Raw genomic sequence first — 25,880 nt, 5'->3', positions numbered from 1 at the left:
ACGTCCCATATCCCCAAACTGACTCAATGACCTTCCCTTGTTGGAATGTTTACTCTTCCGCTGGACAACATCCGTTTCCCTCTAAAACTTTTGAATCGAGATGGCACGTAAGCATTACTAGGAATCCAATACTGTCTTATCAGTAGTCATGAGCACGACGATGACGCTCCGCTTGACTCTTCTGAAACAATAGAACAAAGTGATTGTCCGCAACTTTTCATTCTGGGGAAAATCATCTTTTCAGTTAAAAACGGAATCAAAAACCAGAACCGTAAGAGATACAATACAAAAGAAGCGGGGTTCGAAAGGGGTCATATAACTTTAAAATAACTAAATCAAAAAGAAAAAATTTCAAGGTACGGGTCATAAACATTTTAATGGTTAATGGTTAAAGGTTAAAGCTGCAAGGTTAAAGGTTAAAGGTTAGAGGTTAAAGGTAAAAGGTAAATCGGTAAAAGATAAAAGGTTTAAAATAAAAGTTAAGGTTAAGGTTATGAGCCTATTCTGGAGGTAGAAAAAAAACACAAACTTGGTTTTCTACTAGCAGAATAGACCCACCGGGTTGCCACCCAAAAAATTTTGACCCGAAAAAAAATATTGAAACCGGCAAAAAAATTTGACACAGAAAATGATAACAAATGAAAAAATTGAAGCAGCCAAACAATCGACTCTTTTCGCAAACCCGAAAAAACGAAAACAGTTTTTTTTCGGGAGACGAAAAAACCCGAAAAAAGTTCGTCTACTTACATACCCGCGAAAAACCCGAAAAACCCAAAAAAATTCGGAGGCAACCCTGATGGTTAGTGAATATTACTACGGCCTAACTACTGTATAAGTTTGAGATAAAAAATAAAAAATTCGAACACCATCATTGCCTACCAACGCTTCAAAATGACTAGTCCTCCGTTGTTCCCGTCGATTCTGACGTCACATCTGGGTCTCCCTTTGAACATAGTCAAGAGTCGCATCTGATTGGCGGATACTCCGTTTGAGGAGTGCTTTCCACGACCGGTGTTGAAAGTAAAAGTCCCCACTCCCATCGTGTTATAAACGACTTCAGCATGCTTGGCGAGCCCTTCTTCACTCATAAAATCAGGGTCGAAGTAGTTCCAAGATTTGCGATACCAATGATGATTCCAGTTGACGATTTTGTTATCGATGTCTTCTTTCAGCTGTTGTCTTTTAAAGTAATTCACCTCCTTATTTTTTCTTTCGTGCATCTTTTTGATAGTGTCATAAAACTTCTTCTTTTCCTCCTGGTGTTTCGCATTAGAGACGATAAGTGGCCTCCATTTGAAATCCATTCGGATAAATATATAATTCTTCTGAAAAAAACTTGATTAAGTGAGAGGAAAACGTTGAAACAAAAAAAAAGAAAAGCGCAAGAAAAGTTGCTGGATGGCTAGTAGGATGTGGAAAAAAAAGTGAATACCGCGGTGAATGGCAATTATTGATAACGATAAGAAGCGTCTTAAACAAAATTTAAGTCTGTTTGAAGTGATTGATAAAAACGTGAGGTTTGTACTATACAGTACCGCTCAAAAGGTTAACAATTTTGACTGTTTTCAGTGGAAAATGACAAACTTTGACAGTGTATTTCGGTGTCACTTGAATGTCCGACGAATTTCATTTTGTATGAGTCAGACATAGTTAAAGTATCACATAATTTTTGTAGTATATCATTTGTTTATCCAGGGACTCTACCATGAAAGTTGTAGGTCATCAAAGTCATTTTTCCTGAAATCAACAAATTTTTCAGAGCATAATAGCGAAATTTTGAGCTTTTCACTTTGACAACCTGTAACGTACAAGGTAGTGTTCCTACAAAAAAAGGTCAACTGCAGTAATAATCGGCTATTTTTATTCTGTCCAACCCATACAAAATTGAGTTTATCGGACATTCAGGTGGCCACCGAAATACACTGTCAAAGTAGGAGATTTTCCACTCAACAGCCAAAGTTGACAACCTATATTTAGTAGTCTTTTGTACTCTTTTTGAAAAACGAAGTATTATCAGTTTTATCTCTCAGTCTTAAAATATTGTCATACTTCTTTTCAACTGATAAGAATGTACCACTTTCCAATTAAGCTTTCCTTTGAACTTAAATACATATTCGTTATCAATGATCGTGTTCTTTGACTTCCCGTTTTTCGTTTACCGTAAAACCCTCACTATGCTTGCCGGTATTTTATTTTGTTTCTGATTGAAGTCTGCGGAATGAATAGCTTTTAGATTACAGAAAACTTAAAATTAAATTGTTATCTTGTTTACTTTGAGCTTTTGATACTTTTGAACTGGAGACCGCTTTCACCATTCCCTTGCCCTCTAGACTACAGGCTACGGTCAATGTGCCAGTGCCAACATACCGTAAATCATTTCTTCTTGAAAAAAAAAACAAATGAATTTTCGACTTCAAGTCTTCTTCGTTCTCCTATCCATCGTTGTGTCCAATGCATCGGATCCCATAGAAGAAAAAAGACGAAAAGACTTTTTGTCCGTCGTTAACAATCTGCGACGTGATATTGCCAATGATTTACGAATTCCGTATATGCATGAATTGGTATGTGGATATGCGGTTTTTGATTTTGAGCCTTAGTTAGAAAAATACGAGAGCAGTTTTTTTCAGGTCTATGATGACAGCCTCTACCAACAATATGACATTAACTTCAAAGGTTTTGCTTCTTCGTTCAAGTTTCGTAGTTATGAGGAATTGATACGATATTTGCGTGTGAATGATGGCTTGAAAAGAATAACTAATGACTCAATAATTTATTTTCGAAACAAGACGTATTACGAAATTGGATTGATTAGCAAAATTGCTACACTTCTCTCTCCACTACAAAAACAGATCCGATGTTCTAAACTGGAAGATGGCGGTTTGAAATGTGTACTGGGGCCAATGTAAGTTATATTAAGAAATTAATTCCTAAATAATTATACTATCACGACATGCGTTTTACAACGGCGCTCTACCGAAACCGAAGAAAATTGTGTACGAAATTCAGAGACTCAGAGAAAAAGACACATTTTCAAGGGTATTCAAACTGTGCCGATCTGATACTTTCAGAAAGGAACCAATTTGGTGGTACTACTCCGAAGGGGAACCGGGATCCTTGTGTGACGATGGTTACTATAATTATGATGGGTTGTGCATCATGATCCGGGTGACTACCACAGCGACCAAAGTATTGTAGGTTTAAATCTTATATTTAGGCGTATGATTCTAGAATGATCATACTTGTCAACCGGACCGACGGTTTTTCTCTGGTACGATTTCGTGAAGAAAGTTATTCAAGAAAAACCATCGGCCCAGTTTGGCTCTGTTGACAAGTATGAAAATAATACTTGCCTTCCAGGAGCACGACCACTGCTCGAAAGGCGTATTCCAATGAGGAAGAGGGTGATGAAGAATGTGAATGCTCAGGCTCTACTCGACTTCAGACAATTTTGGTTACTCTTTCAGTTATTGTGTACTACTTGTTCTAATAAACGTTTGCAATTTTAGTAAGAGTCGCCCGAATAAGAACTGATTCGGAAAAAACTTACTAGGAAATAAGGAATCGGCATTTTAAAGTCATTTTCAATTCCTTCAATTCTGTAGTTTTGATTTCTGCAGTTTTGACTCGGGTAGTTTTAATCAGGGCGGTTTTCATTCGATTTTGTTTTGTAGAGCTGTGCAATAGATTACGCCGTGATTGGCTACAACGATGAGATCGGTCACGTCATCGTCGGTGGCCGAGGATCCGAACACTGCCAGCGGCACTGGAGTGAATGTATCAATCATCCGGAACAACCTCTTGCCATGTGGCATAAGTTGTGCCCGAAGTGGTGATTCTTAATTAATTTATAATTATTTTGACTTTTTGACAAAGACATTGCAATTTTGTAATTATGTTCCCCAAATTCATTCAAAAAATTGCTTTTTTGATATTTCATTTTTCAGCTATAGAAAATAAGCAATAAGCAAAACGATCACATGAAGAAGACCGGGTGCTGCTGATTCAGAAGTTTCTCCTTTTCCTTCATCGATTCCAGACGAAACAACACACAACCCATTATTGTTTGTGTATCCTTTTCCGCAATCCGATCCAGGCGGGCCCTCAGTACGAACAGAACCTTCCGGATACCAGAATGCTCCCCTGAAAAAAGAAATGGAAATGATAGTATTAGCACGGCGCGCTTTTCACAACCGCGCTCTACCGAAACGGAACAAAATAGTGTGCATTTCGGTCGAGCGCAATTGCAGCAACTGTGCCGAGGTAAGAAAAAAGAATCTTACTGTGGTCCAAGAAGACAAAGTGCTTTATCTTCGCGTTTTCTCACACATCCAATCTTTGTTTGCATTGGAACCAGCAACTCCTGTCTGTCCATAGTCCATTTGGAGTTCATGTCCGCAAATCTCACTGCTTCATCTTTTCCCATTCTCGAAAAAGAAGCCAACTCGTTACGAATAGTCACGGCGATTCCATAATAACGTCTAAGAATACAATAACGCCAGGTGACTCGAGCTTCCGGCCAGTTGACGTCCAAATCTAGTTTTTCGGCGATTTTAACGAGATCTTCGCTCCAAACCTGGAATTTATTCTATTATTGTCATAATTTTCAAAACTTTCTTACCAGCTGACCCATATTTGGAATATTTTTTTCTCTTGCATAATCTCTTCTTGCCTGATTAACTTCGACAAGGAACTCTTCAGGGGTTCCGAACGGAAGTGGTATGGATTCTTCTGGTTGGGTATGGACGGCCCGGCCTGCATCCATTACCGCTTGGGAATTGACGAAGATATTCGGAGAAGTTCCCAGAAGAAGAAGAGCCAAGAGAAGTGTTTTGATCATCATCGTTTTGAACACTGATTGAGTTTTGAAGTTGTCGTCTTACGTTGAGATCTTATCTTTTCTTATCAAGATGCTCTGATTTTTTTGATTATAGGAAAAAGTTTGATTATAATCAGCTTATCTTAGGGTTAGATCTAACACGTAATTGGATCTCACGCATGTTTTATAGAAAACTGATAAGAATCAAACTTTTTTCTATAACCAAAAAAATGAGAACATCTTGATAAGAAAAGATAAGATCTCAACGTAAGGCGGAAACTTCAAAACTCAATCAGTGTTCAAAACGATGATGATCAAAACACTTCTCTTGGCTCTTCTTCTTCTGGGAACCTCTTCGAAAATCTTAGAAAATGCCGGCAAAGCGATAATAGGTGCAGTCGGGGATGTGCAAGAAGAATCCATACCACTTCCGTTCGGAACCCCTGAAGAGTTCCTTGTCGAAGTTAATCAGGCAAGACGAGATTATGCAAGAGAAAATAATATTCCAAATATGCGTCAGCTGGTGAGAAAATTTTGAAAATTATGACAATAATTGGATACATTCCAGGTTTGGAGCGAAGATCTCGTTAAAATCGCTGAAAAACTTGATATGGAGGTCAACTGGCCGGAAGCTCGTGTCTCCTGGCGTTATTGTAATCTTGATCGTTATTATGGAATTGCCGTGACCATTCGTAACCGGATGGCTTTTCACAAGATGATGCCAAAAGAGGAGACACTGAAATTTGCGACCACATTTACATTGGACACTCAGGAGCTGCTGGTTCCAATGCAAGCGAAGATTGGATGTGTGAAGAAAGGCGAAGGAGTACTTTGTCTTCTTGGTCCAACGTAAGACAGTTGTTGCAACTGCGCTCCACCGAAATGCATCTGAGTCTTCTCTGAGTCTCTCAGGTTTCGGTAGAGTGCGGTTGTAAAAAGCCTGGCGTGCTCATACAATAATTTTCACTTCTTTTCCAGAGGATCATACTGGTACCCGGAAGGTTCTGTTCGTACTGAGGGCCCGCCTGGATCGGATTGCGGAGAAGGATACACAAACAATGATGGTCTGTGTGTTGTTTCGTCTGGAATCAAATCAGATGAAGAAAACGGAAAAGGAGAAATTTCTGAATCAGCAGCACCTGATCTTCTTTATGTGGTCGTTTTGCTTATGGCTTATTTTCTATAGATGAAAATGGAATAAAAATCGATATAACAGTGCAATTTTGCGATTTTCTGCTCATTTTGATTGTTTTGAACGTAAAAATCTGGTTTTCTACCGTTTTTTCGGTCTAGAAACGTGTTTTCTGAGTTTTTCGAAAAATTGTGCATTTTGTCGTAAGGTATGGTGCATCTACAGTAGTCTAGAGTGTAGAGTGGCGTTTTGAGATTTTCTGTTTATTTTGATTGTTTTGCAACGATTTCATTGTGAGAATCTAGTTTTTTGACGTTTTTGAGTCTAGAAATATGTTTTCTGATAGTGAGCTGTTCGAAAAAAAAAGTGCATTTTGTCGTAAGGAATAACAATAATGGTTTGTGTGTTTCGTCTGGAATCGATAAAGGAAAAGGAGAAACTTCTGAATCAACAGCATCTGGTCTTCTTCGTGTGATCATTTTGCTTATTGCTTATTTTCTTTAGCAATAAAAATAAAAATAACAGAAAAGCAATTTATTGAATGAATTTGGGGGAGTTTAGCATGGTGTGCAGATTGAATGAAGAAGAGTTTGTAAGAGAATGAACATTTGAAAAATAAGGAGAAATTCAAAATATGTTGTACAATTAAAATGGGTGCAGACGTCAAATAAAATTACAAGTCAAAATAATTATAAATTAAGAGAATCACCACTTCGGACACAACTTGTGCCACATGGCGACCGGTTGTTCCGGATGATTGATACATTCACTCCAGTGCCGCTGGCCGTGTTCGGATCCTAGGCCACCGACGATGACGTGACCGATCTCTTCGTTGGATCCAATGACATCGTATTCCATTGCAGTTAGTACCAGGTTGACTTCAGCCAAAAGTACGTTTTTGACGGGGATCGAGAAAGCAAAGGACTCATTGAAGATGGGGGATGGGGTGTGTGGTTTGACGGAGGTCTTGCGTTTCTCCAGTTTGTTGCCTTGTTGGACCATCCACATTTTTACGTAGGTGTCTGAAAAAATTTTCAGTGAATTTTGGAGCTAAAATCGCAAAATTCCACTATAGACTGTAGATGCACCATGTCTCACGACAAAATGCCCAATTTTTCGAAAACCTCAGAAATTATGCTTCTACACCCAAAAAACGTCAGAAAACCAGATTTTCACATTAAAATCGTTAAAAATCAATAAAACTAAGCTAAAAATCTTTAAATTTCACTCTAGTCTGCTGTAGATGCACCATACCTTACGACAAAATGCACAACTTTTCGAAAAACTTAAAAAACATGTTTTTAGATCCAAAGAAACGTCAGAAAAGCAAATGTTCACGTTATAATCCTTTTAATTTGATCAAAATGAGCTGAAAATCTCAGGTCCACTGTAGATGCACGATGTTTCTCACGATTTTAGCCAATCTTAGTCAATTTTAACAGAGTTTAGGCGGTCCTAACCAATTGTTTTAATACATTTTAATCTTTTTCAGTTTTGACCTACCATAATGCCGAGTACGATCCTTGGAGTGGAGATCGCGAGCCTTGATGATGGATACAGTAATCTTTCCGGATGTTGGCAAGTAGCACAAGGAGATCATAATTTCTCCGCAGGCGTCTTTCGAAACAGTGGGCCGTTGCAAGTGTTTCCAGTAGACGGGGCTATTCTCAAACTTCACGTGCTTCAGTGGCAGCAGAATCTCTCCAATCGGGTCGTCTGATGAGAAGCGATCGTAGTCCATCACCTGGAGCACTAGCGTCATGTCGTGCAGTTTTTTCATCGAGTGTCCTGGAAAAAAAAGTTAGAGATTTCGAAAAGTTGAAAAATGTTGAACTTTTTTTGATTTCTATGAGCTTAGATGCTCCAAACTTTGAGCATTGAAATTTTGAGTAATATCTTCAGTATCAGACGCTTTCAGATAAGTATAAGCCCGTAGAATTGGCGCCAAAATTCAAAATTTTCTTAATTTTTTTTGCGAAAAAGTCAAATTTTCCGCTCTGATGGAAAAAAATCGACTATTTTTGTCATTTTTGGCCCAACTTCCAGATAAATCCGAGACAATTCAGAAATGAGAAAACGCGTCAAAGACGCGCCAGAGAGTCTCATTCTATCAAATTTCGAGTTAGAACAAACGCGTCAAAGGCGCGCCTGACGAGTTTTGACACATTTCAGATGGAAAAGGCGTCAAAGGTGCGCCAGGCGCGTTTTTTAAAATCATTTTCAAACTTAAAATTCTTGAAGTTTCAGGACTTTTGAATGAAAAAGTTGAATTTTGTTTTTGAAAGCGCGTCGAAGGCACGCCAGATTTAAGAATTTTCTACTTTTTGGAACAAGCTTGTCTCCATTTTTTTGCATTTTTTGCTGGAAAAACCCAATGCATAATAATATCCCTTACTAGCTCGACTACTCGGAGTCATCGGCGGAGTCAATAGATGTTTTGACGAGTACGTGACGTCATGTGGCTCGATGCTCACAGAACGATGATGGTGATGACGTGGCGAGGTTCGCGGGGAACCACCGCCGGGTATACCACTACGGTGTCGACGGGTGGGGGAGATGAGAGAGAAGATGTCCATTGGGGTACTGTAGGTGAGGAGGTTACGGTAGGTGAGAAAGAGAGAGAGAAAGGGAGAAAGAGGTATGGAACGGTAGGAGAACAAAAATACTATGAAAACATATTGATAATTCAAAGTTGACACTTTTGTGCTGGTTAGCAGTGGAGCCTTAAACTCAAAGTGCTCGAAGAAGAGGTCTTGACCTAATTTCTAAATATTGCACGTTTTTCGAATCAAAAACGTCAAAATCTAGTCAGAAGTATAAACATGACTAGATTCTGACTAAATAGACTTTCAGAATATTAAGTCTTTGAACATGAGCAAAAATGTGCTAAAAGGGCGTTAAAAGTATGAAAAATTTGGTTTTTGAGTTTCTGACCAGTTTTGCACTCTATTGTAAGTAATTGATGCTCCAAATGGTCCAAATCATATCTGAGCAAAAAAAGTTTTGATCCGATTTTCGAAATTCACAAGTTTAGAGATTGTTATAAGTATGTTTGGAGTTATGAGACGTAACCTATATCATTGAAAAGCTGAGAAAACGCTGATTTCAAATATATATTCAGTTTTTGTCTTTGAGTGTTTGGTATTTGAGAAAAACAAGGTCAAAGTTCGAAAAAATTTCGAATTATTAATTTTCCGACACCTGCAACTTTCTGGTGTTAAAAAGGTAATAATTCTTTATTTTACCAAACTTTGACCTCAATTTTCTCAAATACCAGGCTTCGGGGGCAAGAACTGAATGTATATTTGAAATCAGCGTTTTCTCAGCTTTCCAATGATATAAGTCACGTGCCATACCTCCAAAAATGAAACAACATGTCTCAAAAACTCAAAAATTTCATTTTCAATACCAAAATGAGTCATTTAGCACCTTCTATCACCACGAAACCACTGAAAATGTTCGAAGAACTATAAACTCATAAAATGATGTCAAATGATGGATAGACAAGTTGAAAAAATAAAAGAAAATGGGGGAAAAGAAAAGAAAAACAAGAGAGACAGAAGAACTCTTGCTCATCTAATATTCGTGGGATATTCATTTTCACTGACAGGAGTTGGGGGCTTAATTTGTTATTCCAAAGTTTCAAAAGTCAAAAATCCTGAGGGAGAAAAAATGGGGGGGGGGGGGATGCTTCTTACAACCGCGCTCTACCGAAACCAAGGAAAATTGTGTGCGAAATTGAGAGACTCAGAGAAAAAGAGACATTTTTCAAAGGGATTTCGGGGGAGCGCAGTTGTAAGAACTTTGTCGAGCTAATAGAATGAGTCAGGTCTGAAAATTGTAAACCAAATTATATCAGACATAATATGTTCTAGACCGAATAATTTTTTTTCAACCAATTGAGTTAAAGAGAGAAATGCGATTATATAGCTGGCAACTAAGACACCATATAATTGTTTATAACTTCTAGAAGTTTCTGGAAAATGTAAAAATTAAGCAAGTAGAGTGGAGAAAATGCCGAAAAAAGTTGAGGTCTCCCCTCCCCATACCTCATTTATTTTTCAGAAGAACCTTCTAGAAATTTCAACTTTTTTTAAACATAAGTCATCATTTTTCTTTTTCATGAGAGAGACTAAAAGTTAGTGTTCTATCAGAATTTTTCATATTTTCTAGGAATTTCGAAATTTTTTAAATGTTCTACAGCTTTATAGAAATTTCAAGGGTAAAACTTGGATCTCTGGAAAAAATCGAGAAAGCCCAAAATGAAGGACAAGAATACTAATTAAGTATGTGACCGCCTAATGATTATAGATCAAGAACGTAAAAATGTCTTCCCCTTCCTCCTCTCGTTACTGAGGACGCTTCTTTATTTTTAGAGGACGAGGACAAGTTATTTATTCATGGCTCACTTATTTCAATGGCCAACGTTCACAATTAGGAGTTTATTCAGGGGTGGTTTGGTGGTCAGGCAAAAAAAACAAAAAGAGGAATCGAAATTACGAAAAATTGATTTAAAAAAGGTGTTTTTCAGAAAAATATCATCATTTTTCGGGTGATAAAAATTCAAAAAAATTCGAAAAATTAGGAAAACTTGGAATTTTGCATTCTGGCGTCCATGATCCAGGGTCTGGTCCTGGATAGTTCCAAAATGAAACCGCCCCGGATTAGAACCGTCCGGATCATAACTACACCCGAATTAGAACAGCCCGTATGAAACTGGTACGAATCAGACCAGTCAAATCTAGGTTTAGTAGTTTAAATATAATGTTTGATCATTTTTTAATCGGTTCTAATTCGTACCAGTTTTGAAACGGGCGGTTCTGATACGGACAGTTCTACTTTGGGAATATATACGACCAGACTTGACTCTTACCGGAACCTTACTTGTAAAAGCCCGAATAATTAGCGCAAAAAAGTCAAATTTTCGACTATGGTTCAGAATTAGAAAAGATTTTGAAAAAATCATAAAAACGTTCACATTTTCGATGAAAAATTGAAAAAATGTCAAAAAAAGTATTCTTTTTTTTAACCGGGCCTTGACTAGTATGGCCGGATCTGTTCCTATTTATTAAAAGAGAAAAATTGACAGGTTAAAAAAAGGCACACAATTTCGGTATTGTATGTACATGTTTTTTACTTTTTTTCAGGTACACATACCAGTAATCCTGAACAAATACTAAAGAACAAAGTTACCTATATAAAATAACGAGTAGGAAAAAACAAGAGGAAGGAAATGAGGTAATTTGATATACATATTTGTATTATTAAATCTCTACGGGTCGGCCCGAAAAAGTTGAGAGGGAGGTGTCATATGTATTCAGTTAGAAAGGGTTAAAGGGATAATGAGGTGCTAAATGAGCAAAGGATACTGAGAAGAAGTAAATTGCAAGAAAATAAATTGGGGTAATTAGAGATTTTCGAGTCTTTAAACATTGTAAATAAACCCCACAGGGTCTTACAAACTATCAGTGTGCAAGTTTATAAAAAAATCTGAACGGGTACGGAAAGTCAATTCCCTTGTTAATTCATATGAATTCAAATTATCTTCCCGCAAAACCGGAAGTCGAGTGGAGCGCGTTTGCACCACAAGGCAGGTTGAGTCGCCGCTCAGACAAATCGCGTGTTTGTAACGTGGACGAACGATAGGGAGTTAAGATTTTCACTTTTCTCCTAATGAAGCTCACTTTTCTTCCATTTTTCTCGAACAAAAAGTTCATCAAAAAATGGAAAATTTTGAATTTCGCGCTAATTTTACGCAAAATTTTTTTAGAGCGCAGATGCTTCATATGGACTTTCTATGACCCTGTGAACCCCTACTAAATCTAGCTTTTCTAAAATTTTGAATCTTTTTACATTCAAAATCCAATTTCTAAAATAAAATAAAATGAAAAATACTACAAATTCCGTGTTCTTCTGACCTATATGAAATCAGATACAAATTTTCTTTTCTTTTCAAAATCTAATTTGTCTATTGAGTAAATTGAGTTTGAAAATAGGAAAGAGAGAGAGTAAAAGTGATTAGAGACTTAGAGAAAGACAAAAACCTGGCAACCAGGAAAACGGAAAACATGTGTTGTTTGGTGTCAAGTGATATGGAGTAAAAGATATTTTTAGGTTGTCAAGAATTTTCCGTGGGAAAACTAGGAAATAATTATACATACTTGTCAAGACCCGGCCCGGGTACTTTTAATTTTTCATCAAAAATGTGAACATTTTTGATGACTTTTCAGAATTTCTTTTAATTTTGAATTAAAGTCGAAAATTTTACTTCTTCGCAAAAGAAATTCAAATAATTTCAAAAAATTCGGAAAAATTTGAATTTTGAATTTTGGCGCCAAGTACCCGGGCCTTGACAAGTATAGAAATAATAGTCAAAAATATGTGCATATACGCGAAATTTTTTGCAAAAGTGAAAAAGAACTAATTGAGAGTGTGCTACTCTGCATATGCAAGTACGTCAATATGCTATGACGTCTATTTTTAATATAGAAGATGGATGAGTTTCGCAAGATTTGGAAACTCATGACCTATTTAGAAAATTAGAAGTTAAAAACAGATTTGGTTTAACATGGAATGTATTTTGACTTCAAAAATGAGCTTTTTTGAAAAAATATTGTTCCGGTTTGTACAAAAACTGGGCTTTACATATAAGTGTAGCAAATTTCATATAATTTTTGAGAAAAAAAATTCGGTACAGAAAAAAGGTGAAAATGTGACATCCTCCAAATCACGGCACGCTTCTTACAACCGCGCTCTACCGAAACGGAATAAAATTTTGTGCGAAATTAAGAGATTTAGAGAAAAAAACATTTTTAAGGCCATTTCGGTGGAGCGCAGTTGTAACAACTGTGCCGAGCCAAAGTACACAAAACACGATGACACCTAAACTTTTCCCACTTTTCAACTTTTCCCGTTTTGAACAAACCCATTTCACAACTAACCTCTAAATGACAACGTCTCATTGAAGGTGGGGTTCAAGTTCCTCCTGTGAACCTTGCTCCGTTCACTTTGTCCAGGGTCCTGGAGAAGGAAGGCGCGGACATATGGGTCCGAGGAGCCTGGAAATGGAGTTTTAAGATTATTTTTGAGAAAGCGTCTTTTTTCAAATCTGGGCTTGATTAAACTTATTCAAGTGCTCTTTTCAAGATAACACCAGTTTATAGTTTTATCTCGAGATCATAAGAGTGAGTTTAGAGATAATCAAAAACTGTCCTGTCAATGTGCATTTCATTACTATTAAAATCCAAATTTGCTCTCTCCTATGCCCCTACAAACCTGTAAAATCCTTGACCGGTAGGTCGACGGCCTCCATCAAATGCACATGGAGTGTCGAGCATTCCTTCTCGAACGCCACCGAGAAGTTGATCCTTCCACGGTACTCACTGACCACTTCTGGACGGAGTTGGTCGATGATCTGGAAGAAATTGTTTGAGTTTGTGGAGATGAGTCCCGTCCTCTAGAAATTGAACTAACCGATGTCTTCCATGGATTGATGGACTGTGAGAGTCTAGCCTTCAACGAAGGTTGAACCTTCCTCGACTCCGTATCCACCTGCAAAGTGGGCGCCAACACTTCTGGTCGGAACAGACGGGCGGTCTGCTCACAATCCAACTCGTCAATATCAACCGGCTTGCGCATTCTAAAACTTAGCTAATTAGCTAATTATTTTTTTAGAAACCCACTTATAAATCGCAGCTCCAACCACCACGAACGCCGAGAGCATCGCGGCTCCGACGACGTACACAAACTCCACAGGTACCGTAATTTGAGTGACCACCATTGCCTTTGCTCAGGTTGTTACCCCCTGAAAAAAACAATGGAGTTTTGGAAAAAAGTTCGAAAAAAAGTGAAATCAGATCGCGGACTACGGTAGGCGGAGTCGCTCGGGGACTTGAATAATAATTTTTCGGAAAAAAATCGGAAGAAAAAAAATGCTAATGAAGGTGTAAGAATACGAGAAGAAGACGAAAAGATTTATGGTAATTTCAGTCATACCGGAAGTTATATCAGATCAGATGATGCCATTTCTTGGAAGAAGATTTTTAGAGAAGGAAGTTTTTGCCTTTGGACTTGGTGATCCCGAGGAGGAAAATTTGAATTTCGGTAAAAATTTCAGGAATTTTCAGCTTCGTATTGGCATATGAGAGGCCCGGGACGTTTTGAAACCAGACGTTTGAAAATCAGGACATTTGGTAACCGAGACGTTTCCATACTTATCAAGGACTGGCCCGGAAAGGCCCGAGAAGGTCCGAAAAGGCCCAGAAAAGCCCGAAGGTCCAGAAAGACCTGAAGGCCCGGCTCAAAAAATGAACCAATATTTTTTCGAAATTTTGTTCAATTTTTGATAATTCTTCAGAATTTCTTCTAATTCTGAATGATAGTCGAAATTTTGACTTTTTCAAGAAAAAAATTGGGAAATTCGAAAAAATTCGAATTTTGAATTTTGGCGCCAAATACCCGGGTCCAAGATATAGTTTTTTTTGAAAACCAAAAATTTCTCAGTTTTCACTTTTTTCGTATACTTTCCCTCCCACATAATGAGGTTTCCGGAAAAATGAAATAACAAGAAAAAACTCTAGAGAAATGAAAAATGTGAGAAAATGAGTCGGAGCGAAAAAGAGTGGAACACAAACATATAAATGTGATAAACAACAACAACAAACAAAGTAATTCCCGTGGCTATACACCACATCTCAATTATTTAGTCAGCTTAGTCTTGGATAAAACAAGGCCCCGGATGTTCCGGTGGGTCAGATACAGTACCGATCAAATGGTTATAAACTTTGGCTGTTTTCAGATGAAATTGGCCAATTTTGAGAGGGTATTAAAGTATCATTGAGTAAATTGTTTATAATCCATACAGAACAAAGGTAGAGCTTCATTTTTGTAGTTGACAACTTTTTTGTACGGACACTCCCTAGAGAGTTATGGTCATTTTAAGGGATCAGCTCAAAAATCACTCCATTTTGCACTAGGACAACCATTGGTACTGTAAATTGACCAGTTTTGATGCTAAAAGAATATATTTTATATTTTGGAAATTAGCTAGATGAGACGGTTAGAATGAGTTTACTCATGACATGGTTCTGGGTTTTTTTTCAATTTTGGGATTTGCTGGGCTGTGGGCTATTAAATTAGATAATTTTTTGAAATGAATGGAATCTACACGTGATTATACTCATTCGAACCGTTTTGAAGCGCTGATTTTAAAATTATAAGTTTTAGTTTGTTATCTTCAAAATTGTCCAAGTTACAACTAACATTGTGATAGTAGGATTTTCGAAAAGTTTCGAAAATCTGTGACTTTCATAAAGTTGTCAACTACAAAAATGAAGTTTTACCTTTTACATAAGTTTTACATAATTTACTTTGTGGAACAATCAGCAATACCGTAATACCCTCTCAAAGTTGATAATTTTCCACTGAAAACAGCCAAAACTGCTCGGTGCTCTATATACCAAAACTTTTCATAGTCTTCCATTTTGGGGGAGTCTAAGCCCCCGTTCCCATAAAAATGAATAATTAACCAACATTTTTCGGCGCATCCGGAAAACATAAATTTATGGCCACCCACATACATGTTTCATGAATTTTTAATTCCGCTTTGTCTTCTATTTTCCCAAAAAAGTCTTGGTTCGAAAAGTTCCAAAAATAAAAATATATTACTGAAGAATAAAAGAAAAGGACATAAATTGAATTAAGACTATTTTCAGACTACAAAAAAGTAGTGGGAGGTAGAAAAAGAGTGAGGGAAGTTGGGCTTTTTTCAAAAACAACTTTTATTCCCTCCTCCTTTATTTCCTTCCGTTCTGTGTTCTTTTAGGGAGGATCGTTGAGCAAAATAGTAAAAGTTACTTTTGTTTTTTTTTTGGAGAGGGATGGGTTCTGAAAATCGGTGGAAATTGATGCAAAAAACTGAGGGAAGACTGTAAAATGATAAGAAATTTGAAATTCAAATACCGTAAAAACTGTATTTGAGCGACATGTCGCTCTATTTTTCAACCGTCTCTCAGAAAATTTTTGTGGTTTCAGAAACTCACTAAAGTTAAACGGAAAAACACTTTTTGAAAGTTCTATTTGTTGTTCTAGAGGTTACTATTGACGCTGCTTCTAATCAGAACCAACAAAATACACCGGGATAATCATATTCATGAATTCTGATTATAGATGGGGTGTCGTTCTATTAGAGGTGTCGTTCTATTAAAGGTGTCGCTCTAATACAGTTTTTACGGTATGTTCATTTTCGAGTTCTCTCTGTCTGTGTGTCTGGTGGTCCGGATGTCCGAAACTGAAATTCTAAAATTGAGTACAACCCATAAATCCAATAAATGCTTAAGTTTTGAAAATTTTCATTCTTGAAAATCTCCGGATCCTAAAAGATTTTTTCAGACTGATATGGATCTGTCTGTCTGTGTGTCTGTTGGTCCCGATGTCTCATTCTTTAAATTTGGATCTATAACTATGTCTGCCATATTGTCAATTCAGATGATGTCCTATCCATCTGTGTGTCTGTTGGTCCGGTGGTAGGATGCCTCAATGGCTATATGTGTGTCTGTGTGTCTGTCTGTATGTGTATCAGTCCAGATCGAACCATACCACCCATGTTGCAGAAGTATAGTCTTGTATGTCTGTCAGTCCAAACTTCAGAGATTTCAGGATTTCGAATTTTCAAACGTTCAGAAAAAAGTGGTGGATAAAAAATTTTTTTTCAGAATTCCAGTACCAAATATGCAAAATAACCAGACTTGTCAAAAATCGGGCCGGGCCGGGCCGGGCCGGCCCGGGCCGGGCCGAGATTTTCCTTGACCGGGCCGGGCCGGGCCGAAATTTCTCTTGGCCCGGCCCGGCCCGGTCGGCCCGGATTCAAAAATGGGTACCCATTTTTACCAATTTTTTTTTGAAATTTTTCGAAAAAAAGAGTAAAAATGCTTAAATTATCATACATATTCACAATTTGATTCAATTTTAAATGTTTATTCGAAAACTATACTTTTTTCAAAAAAGTTCAAAAAATTTCAAAAAATTTCCAAAAATTTCCAACAAAAAGTTGAAAAACAAAAAATGTTTTGAAAAAATGTTTCAGAACGGGCCGAGCGGGCCGGGCCGAGCCGGGCCGGGCCGGGCCGGGCCGAGATTTTTCCTGATTTTGGCCCGGCCCGGCCCGGCCCGGCCCGTGACAAGTCTGAAAATAACGGTTAATGCTTCAAAAAAAAACTTCCTTGTTACAGGTTAACCGGATTTTTATATTAGTCTGCTATGGTTTGTAGACGTTATTCTGTTTTTCCGAGAATTTCATTTTTTCAAAAATAGAAAAATAAAAAAGAAGCGTCCGTCATTTTTTATCTAATTCGATTTGTGAAGGAAAGTCTAGACGTACTTCTTCTTTTTTGTTTTTCCGGTTTTAGTGGAAATGATTAGTGTAACTTTTAGACAGGAGCCACTTAAAGCAAAAATTTTCTTTCAGACAAGAAAAAAAAAGAAAAAAAAATTAAAAAAGAACAGAGACGTCCATTTTTATAGACATGTCCATCTGTTCTCCTAAGATGTATTAGTAGTAGTAATACAGCCACGGACAACGACTACAAACAAGAATGTAGTAGTACTAAAGATAAAGAAGGGGGCGGGACTTCAAGAAGTGGGGAAGGGGGAAAAATGGGCGTGGCTTCGGAAGTACGAGGTGGTACCGATGTGATGAGGAGAAAGGGGGGGGGGGATGTGAAAAGTGTATAGTATTTGGAAAAAAGAACAGGAAAATATATGAGTTTGGATAGGAGAAGCTGGAAATGTGAGAGGAGACAAGGATGAAGGGCTGAAAATGGGCTGAAAGGATGGCTATAGTTTCCGGAAATCTTACAATTTTAGATTTCAAGATTTTCAGATGTTCACTATTTTCTCTGATTAATGGGTCTGAAAAATTCAAAACTTAAAATTTTCTTCAATTTTGGCGAATTCCGGATTTTCGGAATTCTGAAATCTCGGATTTTCAAAATCCAAGCTTTTGGATTCCCGGATTTTTCTTTTTTCGGAATTTCAGGTTTTCTTCGGTTTTAAATGTTTGGGAATTTTAAATTTCAGATTTTCAGAGGCTTTCCAATTTTTCATTTTTGAATGATTAGGCTGAATATCTAGCCGCGTTTTTAGCTGAAATTTCCCCAAAACTACCAAAGCCAAAACGCGTCGAAGACACGCCAGAACGTTGAGAAAACTACAAAAAAACTTGTCGCCAAAGGCACGCCAGATTCTATTTCCTTATTAAGGAAAACTTTATTTGGAAACGCGTCAAAGGCGCACCAGCTATTTGAAACTTGGATCTGAACGCGTCAAAGTCACGCCAGATCTTCATGTTCAGTAAGTCTGTGTGTCGGTTTGTCCGGATGACCAACATCCGTTTGACAGTCTAGATATCTATCTGTCTGTCTGTCTGTCAGTCCGAATGTCCGTCTATACAGAATTCTGTTCTTCCGGATGTGTGCACACTATCGTCTGTCTATGTGTCTGTTTTTATGCATGTCTTTCCTAATTTCAGCAAACTCAATTTGAAAAATTTCAGAAATAATTAGAAGTGAGTAGAAAAAAAACCGATTTTCCGTCTGAGAAAAAAAAATCTTAGGCTGAAAATGTTCCTCAGTTTATCTCCATCCTCTCATCGGCCACTAATGAAAAAATAACGCAATTAATTGTGTTGTTTTTCTTTTCTCTTTTATTCTTTCCGCGGCGAAAAGAAAGAGAAAAACCTTTTAGAAACAAAAACATTGCAAAACGAAGAAAAAATCGGCAAGAAAAAGGAGCAGTCGAAAAAACGTCTATGAATGACTGATTCGTCTCGTATGCATTTTAGACGAGGCAACTTTTGACCCGGGTTTTTGGGATCTATGGTCGATGGGAAATGGGTTTTTGGGTTGAGATGAGATGAGAGGGTGTATGGGGTTCATGACGTCGTGTTTCTCTTTTGAAAAATGGGAACCGGGGGAAACCAGAATAATATGGATATGGTGGGATGAGTCATAGTGAGGAAAGTGAAATGATAATGACTGGAACCTGCTGAAAATGCCAGACACTTCCTCCAGAGGTACGGACATCTGGATAAACAGACAAACAGAGAGACAGAGATATCTAGACTGTCATACGGATATTGATCATCCGGACAAATCGACACACAGAATTACTGAATGTGAAGACGCGTTCAAGTTTGTATTTCCGAGTTAGTTTTCAATCAGATACAATATTCAAATAGCTGGTGTGTCCTTAACGCGTTTGACAAGTTTTTTGTAGTTTTCTCAACGTTTTGGCGTGTCTTCGACGCGCGTTCGCTTTGGTATTTTTAGGGAAAATTTCAGCTAAAAAACGCGACTAGAGATTTTAGCGGGCGCGTTTTTGAGTCATATTTTCTCGATTTTAGTCAAGTTTTCCTGTGTTTTAGGCTGAACTGGCGCACCTTTGGCGCATTTTGAGACAACAATTTTCAATTTCCTGTTGATTTTTCACCATTTTAAGCCGATCTGGCGCAGTCCAATCATTAAAAAAAAATTGAAAATCTCGAACCTTCTGAAAATCTGAGACTACAAAATTCCTGGAGTTTTCAAATCCTAGAAAACCTAAAATCCCAGAAAAATTGAATCCGGGAGTCCAGAAGCTTGGATTTCGAAAACGGGAAGGGTCAGAGTTATAGAAGTTTTGAATTGTGATGATCCGAAGATTTAAACTCAAATATTTCGGAGCTGCTACGATTTGAAAAATAAAATGCAATTTTTCAGAAGGTCTTATTTTGTCGTAGAAAGCCTTTTAAAATGGTTAAAACCTCAAAAATATCAGTAAATTCGAGTAGGCGAACAAAATCATTAAATGGCGTAAGGCTGGAAGCCAAATTCCGCTTAGAACCAAAAAAAAATACTAGAAAAATGTTCTAGCGTCGTCATATGATGTGCGATATCATAAGATCAAACACAATATCATAAGGCTGAACACGAAGGGAATCATACTTTTTATTGGTTTCCCAGAAACACAACCTTCTAATCTTGAGAATGTCATAATATTTCTGTTTGGAGAAAAAAAAAGAAATAAATTTATTTTCCCATTAAAAACGTCTAAAGTGACATGAGTAGTCAACTGACTTCGAGACTTCTTATATAAAATACTCATCTCAGATTTCCAAAACTAAGCGGATGTTCGGATTGTCAAAAGAAGATTTCACCCAGAAATTTAGATTATCATGACGAATAAATCGTTCAGGAGACGGGAGACATAACAAATATTTGAAAAATGTGTACAAGGAAGGGAGAAATTGTGGTGAGGGTGGCTTGAAAAATGATAAAAAATGATAAAAAATGGAGGATTTTAGGAAAGAGTCAAAAATTGTAGGCGGCTAAGAAATGGAAGGATGAGATGGAGGATTTTAGTTAAAAAGACGGATGGTAGCTGGTGAAAGCTACAGTAAGCCTGGATTTGAAATAGTACCAGACAGGGATCGCAGAGTTACAGCAATCATGGAATGAAAATCATTTGGGGTTCAAAGAATCTGCACTGCTGGAGTTCAAAACCTGAAACGCATTATCGCGCGATTTGGTTCACTGTAGGGAAGGTCGCCGAGTGACCTTGGAGTTATTGGACGTGACCTATATCATTGGAAAGCTGAAATCATGCTGATTTCAAATATATATTCAGTTTTTATTCAGTTTTGAGAAATGCGATGGCCTAGAGGCTTTAGATAGTGGCCTAGAATACTGTCAGGTAGAAGCGCTAGCCTTTTGAAAAACAATAACTTATAGTCAGAGCTACAGTCATCCAAAAAACTACAGTAACCTAGCAAGCATCTGCGTAGTTGTCAAGGCCAGGAAAAGCTCTAAAGGTGGACGCAATTTTTTCACAAAATTTTTCGATATTTTCTGAATTTTTTTGAAATTTAATAAATTTTTATTAAAAATAATCGAAAATCCTATGTTCGCCTATGTTACAATTTTCACTTTTTTTGCAAAAAGGTTGACAACTTTGAGTGTCTGGAATTCCAACGACTATTGTTTCTTAGCATCTTAAAACACTAATTCGTTTTTGAAAATCCAGATTTTTTTAATTGGTTGCCTAAGACTCAAAACTTATTCCACTAGACGAACCTGTCTTCTTAGAAATCCTGACGAATCTAAAATATCGCATCTAAAAACAAAAAATACCCTCTCGTCACTTCTCTATACAAAAACACCTCTCACGACTACATTTTTGCTCTTATAAACTTCACGTAAAGCGTGAAAAAGTGTGCACAAAATTAATAAATTATTCAATCCTTCTAGTCCTCTCGACTATATAATTAATTAAGTCATGTAGAAATTAATCAGGAAATTAAAATTTATGAGTTCCTTCTCCTATACCTAAACAGGTGAAAACTTGAAATGATCTGAATTGGAAATCTGAATTTCAAATTTTGATTCATAAAACAGGAACAGGTGGAAAAAGGAACGGATTATACATAGATGTCTACGGGGATTTTCCGGAATTACTACGAATTTTCGTTTTATGAAAATTATTTTTTTGTGTTTTGCAAAGATTATGATGTCAGGCTCTGAGGGAAGTGATGTGATTTTTTGCATTTTTTTTTCAGAGAACAGGGGTAAAAAGTGAAAAAAAATGTTTTGAAGAAGAGGGGGAATTGGAAATTGTAAAACCGGGGAGTTTCAAAACGTCCTGGTTTCAAAGTGACCAGTTTCAAAACGTCTTCTCAATCCATTGAAAATGTGAATTTTTTTTTTGATTTTTCAAAATTTCTTCTAATTCTGAATCATAGTCGAAAAATCAGAAATTTTTGGCTCAAAACGCGTCAAAGGTGCACCAGTTCAACGGAAACGGTGGAAAATCTGTTGAAATAGACGAAAGGAAAATGTCGGCTGAAAACGCGTCAAACGTGCGCCAGATTAGGAAAATGTCGGCTGAAAACGCGTCAAACGTGCGCCAGATCGGCTTAAAATGTTGAAAACTCGACTAAAATCCAGAAAATATGACTTCGAAAAAATTTGAATTTCGATTTTTCGCGCCAATTCCGCGGGCCTTTGTGCCGGCCCGTACCTTGAAAAGTAGGAAAAAAATTTAATCCGTGCCCTTTGACCTCTCTGATTTTTGCGCCCTGCATGCATTCAAAATGAAAAAAGTGGCTTCAAAAATCAAAACTCGAAGAAAAGTGTCACAGAATAATGAAAAATGTCACTCAAATTGCCCATTTTATGTCGTTTTTCCGTGTTCCTTGGCACCGTGCCAATAAATTATTCAGCACGATTTTTGGACGAGAATGCGGAGACAAGGTTGGATGGGTGCTTTTGGATTTGAGATGAGGGAGACAAGGGATTTGGGTTTTGGAGAATTGGAACTGAGACATTTCGAAACTAGGACGGTTCAAAACTGTAAAATCGGGAACTAAACATACTTGTCAAGGCCCGGGTAGTTGGCGCCAAAATTCAAGATTCAAATTTTTTCAATTTTCGAATTTTTTCTCTCGAAAAACTCAAATTTTAAACCATCATTTAGAATTAGAAGAAATTTTGAAAAACCATAAAAAAATTCACATTAAAAAAAAAAATTGGTTCATTATTTTGAAGGTGGGCCTTCGGGCCGACGCGGGCCTTCAAATTTTTCGAATTTTTTAAATTGAAAAACGATTTCAAAAATCGTCTTGAATAATTTATTGTCACGGTGTGAGTGAACACGAGACACCTAAAAACGAAAAAAAAGACATAAAGTGGGAAATTTGAGTGACATTTTTCATTATTTTGTGACATGTTTCTTCTAATTTTGATTTTCGGACATTTTTCGTTTTGAATGCATTTGGGAGCAAAAATCAGAGAGGAATTTAATGAGCGCAGAGCAAACAGAGCTTATTGACAGGACGTTTTGAAACCGGTCACGTTGAAACTGGGACATTTTGAAACTCCTTGGTTTTAGAATGTCCAGAGCTTAAAAATTCCAATTATTACATCCTGTTCTCTGAAAAATATGCATTCAAGACAAAAAACTATAAAACAATATAAAAGAAAAGAAATCTGAAAAATCCATTAATTCTTTGCTTTATGTTTTTTTTTCTTCAGATTCCTTTCCCGCTAAGAGCAAAAAAAAAGAGCAAGTAATAAGAAAAAACGAACAAAATCAGTGATGCATAAAAATTTTCTGGAATGTTGTCCCCCCAATATTTTCAATCGGTTTTCAGCCAAATGGAAAAAGGATGTTGGTTCTGTTTTTTTCTATCCGCGGCGGTAATTCAAATTTCCGATTGGATTTGAGGGGATGGGAAGAATATGGTGCATCGATCAACATTGACTAATAGGAAGACGTCTGGGAACCAGTTAGTTTAAAACCGAGAAATTTTCATTATACCAGTTTCAAAACGTCCTGTTAATAAGTTCTGCTCTGATTTTTGCTCCCAAATGCATTCAAAATGAAAAATGAGAAGAAAAGTGTCACAGAATAATGAAAAATGTCACTCAAATTTCCCATTTTATGTCGTTTTTCCGTGTTCCCTGGAACCGTGCCAATAAATTATTCAGCACGATTTTTGGAAGAGAAACACGGCTGGATGGGTGGTACGGAAATAATAGAGGGATTTGGATTTTTTTTAGAACGGAGGGAGACATTTCGAAACAAGGAAAATTTAAACCTGGGAGATTTGGAACTCAAGCTGTTCGCGCTCTACTAGACTTGGAGGGAAATTCAAAATTTCAAAATGTTTTCAATTCGCTGCTTCGTTGTGGCATTTTGATACGCAGCTTAGTCAACCACTTTTTGGCGTAAGATCGCGGAACCGCGCTCCGTCGCACAACGGTTGGCACAGTGCCAAAAAAGACTTGGCAGAGTGACAAATTTTAATTTTAAGTGTTTTTGTCTTTCAAAATAAACCGCGACGCGCCTCGGAAAAAGCTCAACATTTTTTGTTGAAGACCTTTCCTGTGCTCTACTAGAGTATGATTAAAACTTTTAATGTTATTTTGAATTTCCCGGCAAAAAAAATCGCTGATTTCAGCTGAGCCTGGTCGATTTTTTGTCACTCCTACGGTTAACTCTACCAGAAAAATGTTCGAAAATTTCAAATAAACACTTTTTTGAATTTCGCGCCTTCCAAAAAAGCGTCCCATCCAAAAAAAAACGCAAAAACCCGCAAACGCCTCAACACATTACCGCACCCATAATTTTCGTGTCTTCGTTTTCCATTTTTTTCGAAAAAGAAAAAAAAAGCGGAAAAAATAATTTTTCTCATCCGGCACTCAGTCACGCGCTCAAAGTGAACTAGGGTATAATTTGTTGGACGGACAGGACGTGGAGAAGAAAAAAAATGAAAAGGATGTGACGTTTTTAAGAATTTTTCAAGAGGGCCTAGAAAACTCATCTTGCAAAAGTTAGGCCATCAGGATTTCCGCAAACTACAGTAATTTCCAATCAAAACTAAAGTACTCCATTTTACAAAAAAGTAAATAAATTTAAAAAAATAATAATTCTGGAAAATTCCAGACCAAAAAACGTACAAAATGATATATTTTTCACACCCTTAGTAGTAATCCGTGTTCAGAAAAATAGTAATCCCCAATGGAGATCGAATTTTTTTGGCGGGCTCTGCAGAGTTAACAAAAACTAAAGATTTTTGAGCTTTTCCAAAATAAAAATTGCTAAAAAATCAGTGCTAATCAAGTTTAGAAAACATAAAGAATCGGAGCAATAAAATCATCTCTCTATTCATGGCGGGGGAGTTAGATGGATTAGGATTATTCGGATTATCCGGTGTACTTTTTGGATTTGCAGGATAAGAAAGAATGAGAAGATAAATAGAGATAGAAAAAAAGTAGCTGAAACCAAAAAGTAGATGTTTTTAAACATTTTTTGAGGAGAATGAATTGAAAATGAGTGTGATTTTTAAAAGTTTTCGGTCGGTGAAAGGAAGTAAAGAGTTGAGATATTCAGAGCCCGGTTCAACTATTTTGAAAAACATGCTGAGACTCGTTCGTCCACTCGTAGGCACATGAAAAAAGTTGAAATTCTTTGATTTGAGCACCTAGTGAAATTAAAAATCAGTATTTTTCGAAAAAACTTCTGAAGTAGTTACAGTACCGCTCAATAGGTTATCAACTTTGGCTATTTTCAATGGAAAATGACTTACTTTGACAGTGTATTTCGGAGTTATCTGATTGTCCGACAAGCTCAATTTTGTATGGGTTGGGCAGAGCAAAAATAGCACATCATTTTTGTTTTTTTGTAAGGACCGACCATATCTTGAAATTTACAGGTTGTTAAAGTGAAATGCTTCAAAATGTCGCAAATAGGCACTGAAATTCGTCGGCTTCAGGGAGAAATAGTTTTGACAACCTGTAACTTTCATGGTAGTGCCCCTACAAAAATTGGTCAACTACTAAAATCATGTGCTATTTTTGCTCTGTCCAACCCACACAAAATACAATTTGTCGGACAATCAGGTGACACCAAAATAAACTATAAAAGTTGGCAATTTTCCACTGAAAACAGGCTGATAACCTTTTGAGCGGTACTGTAACAAAATTTGACTTTTTGATTTTGAACACATTTTGATTTCAACTTTGGAGCAGGGCTGGGCAAATTATTTGTTTGATTATTTGAATTATTTGAAATTTGGGGTAAAAGTCAAATAAATTGCTTCAAACAATTATTTGAACTTCTTATTCAAATAAATTGTTTGGCCAAATAATGTTTGACAAATTTAAATCAAACAATATTTTTTGACCAAATTATTTGAAAATTTTCAAATAATTTGAAACCCATTTCTGTGTATCATTTATGACAATTTTTCTTCTCAAACTGCCAAAAGGTTAGGGGAAATAATTAATTCGAACTTCAGAAAGACTTTCAGAATTGAAAATTTTGCAAAAATAAGGGTTTTCATTGATTTCTACGTGTTTTAAAAATTAATTAACTGCTTTTTGTTGTTTTTACTGCTTT

The 25,880-nt window shown here is 36.9% G+C and overlaps 5 protein-coding genes across 5 annotated transcripts; 2 read left to right on the top strand and 3 right to left on the bottom strand.

Moving 5' to 3' along the window:
- Positions 1–875: 875 nt before the first annotated feature.
- GCK72_007601 (uncharacterized protein) lies at positions 876–1,304 on the bottom strand (the record flags this gene model as incomplete). The annotated part of the gene is made up of 1 exon (XM_053726319.1): positions 876–1,304. One exon carries the CDS (start codon positions 1,302–1,304, stop codon positions 876–878), a length of 429 nt encoding a protein of 142 aa, XP_053590513.1.
- A 1,095-nt stretch (positions 1,305–2,399) lies between these two features.
- GCK72_007600 (uncharacterized protein) lies at positions 2,400–3,487 on the top strand (the record flags this gene model as incomplete). Its single annotated transcript, XM_003107050.2, has 4 exons — positions 2,400–2,561; positions 2,628–2,902; positions 3,069–3,191; positions 3,358–3,487. 4 exons carry the CDS (start codon positions 2,400–2,402, stop codon positions 3,485–3,487), a joined length of 690 nt encoding a protein of 229 aa, XP_003107098.2.
- Positions 3,488–3,944: 457 nt separating this feature from the next.
- Positions 3,945–4,840, bottom strand: GCK72_007599 (uncharacterized protein; the record flags this gene model as incomplete). Its single annotated transcript, XM_003107293.2, has 3 exons — positions 3,945–4,140; positions 4,281–4,573; positions 4,619–4,840. The coding sequence occupies 3 exons, from the start codon at positions 4,838–4,840 to the stop codon at positions 3,945–3,947; spliced, it is 711 nt and encodes a 236-aa protein (XP_003107341.2).
- Positions 4,841–5,123: 283 nt separating this feature from the next.
- Positions 5,124–6,002, top strand: GCK72_007598 (uncharacterized protein; the record flags this gene model as incomplete). The annotated part of the gene is made up of 3 exons (XM_003107132.2): positions 5,124–5,339; positions 5,385–5,665; positions 5,795–6,002. The coding sequence occupies 3 exons, from the start codon at positions 5,124–5,126 to the stop codon at positions 6,000–6,002; spliced, it is 705 nt and encodes a 234-aa protein (XP_003107180.2).
- A 651-nt stretch (positions 6,003–6,653) lies between these two features.
- Positions 6,654–13,728, bottom strand: GCK72_007597 (uncharacterized protein; the record flags this gene model as incomplete). Its single annotated transcript, XM_003107216.2, has 6 exons — positions 6,654–6,970; positions 7,452–7,736; positions 12,890–13,006; positions 13,224–13,362; positions 13,422–13,587; positions 13,631–13,728. 6 exons carry the CDS (start codon positions 13,726–13,728, stop codon positions 6,654–6,656), a joined length of 1,122 nt encoding a protein of 373 aa, XP_003107264.2.
- Positions 13,729–25,880: the final 12,152 nt, after the last annotated feature.

This window comes from Caenorhabditis remanei, chromosome II, assembly GCF_010183535.1.
Source record: "Caenorhabditis remanei strain PX506 chromosome II, whole genome shotgun sequence".
NCBI lineage: Eukaryota > Metazoa > Nematoda > Chromadorea > Rhabditida > Rhabditidae > Caenorhabditis > Caenorhabditis remanei.
This window is presented reverse-complemented; position numbering and strand designations above follow the sequence as displayed.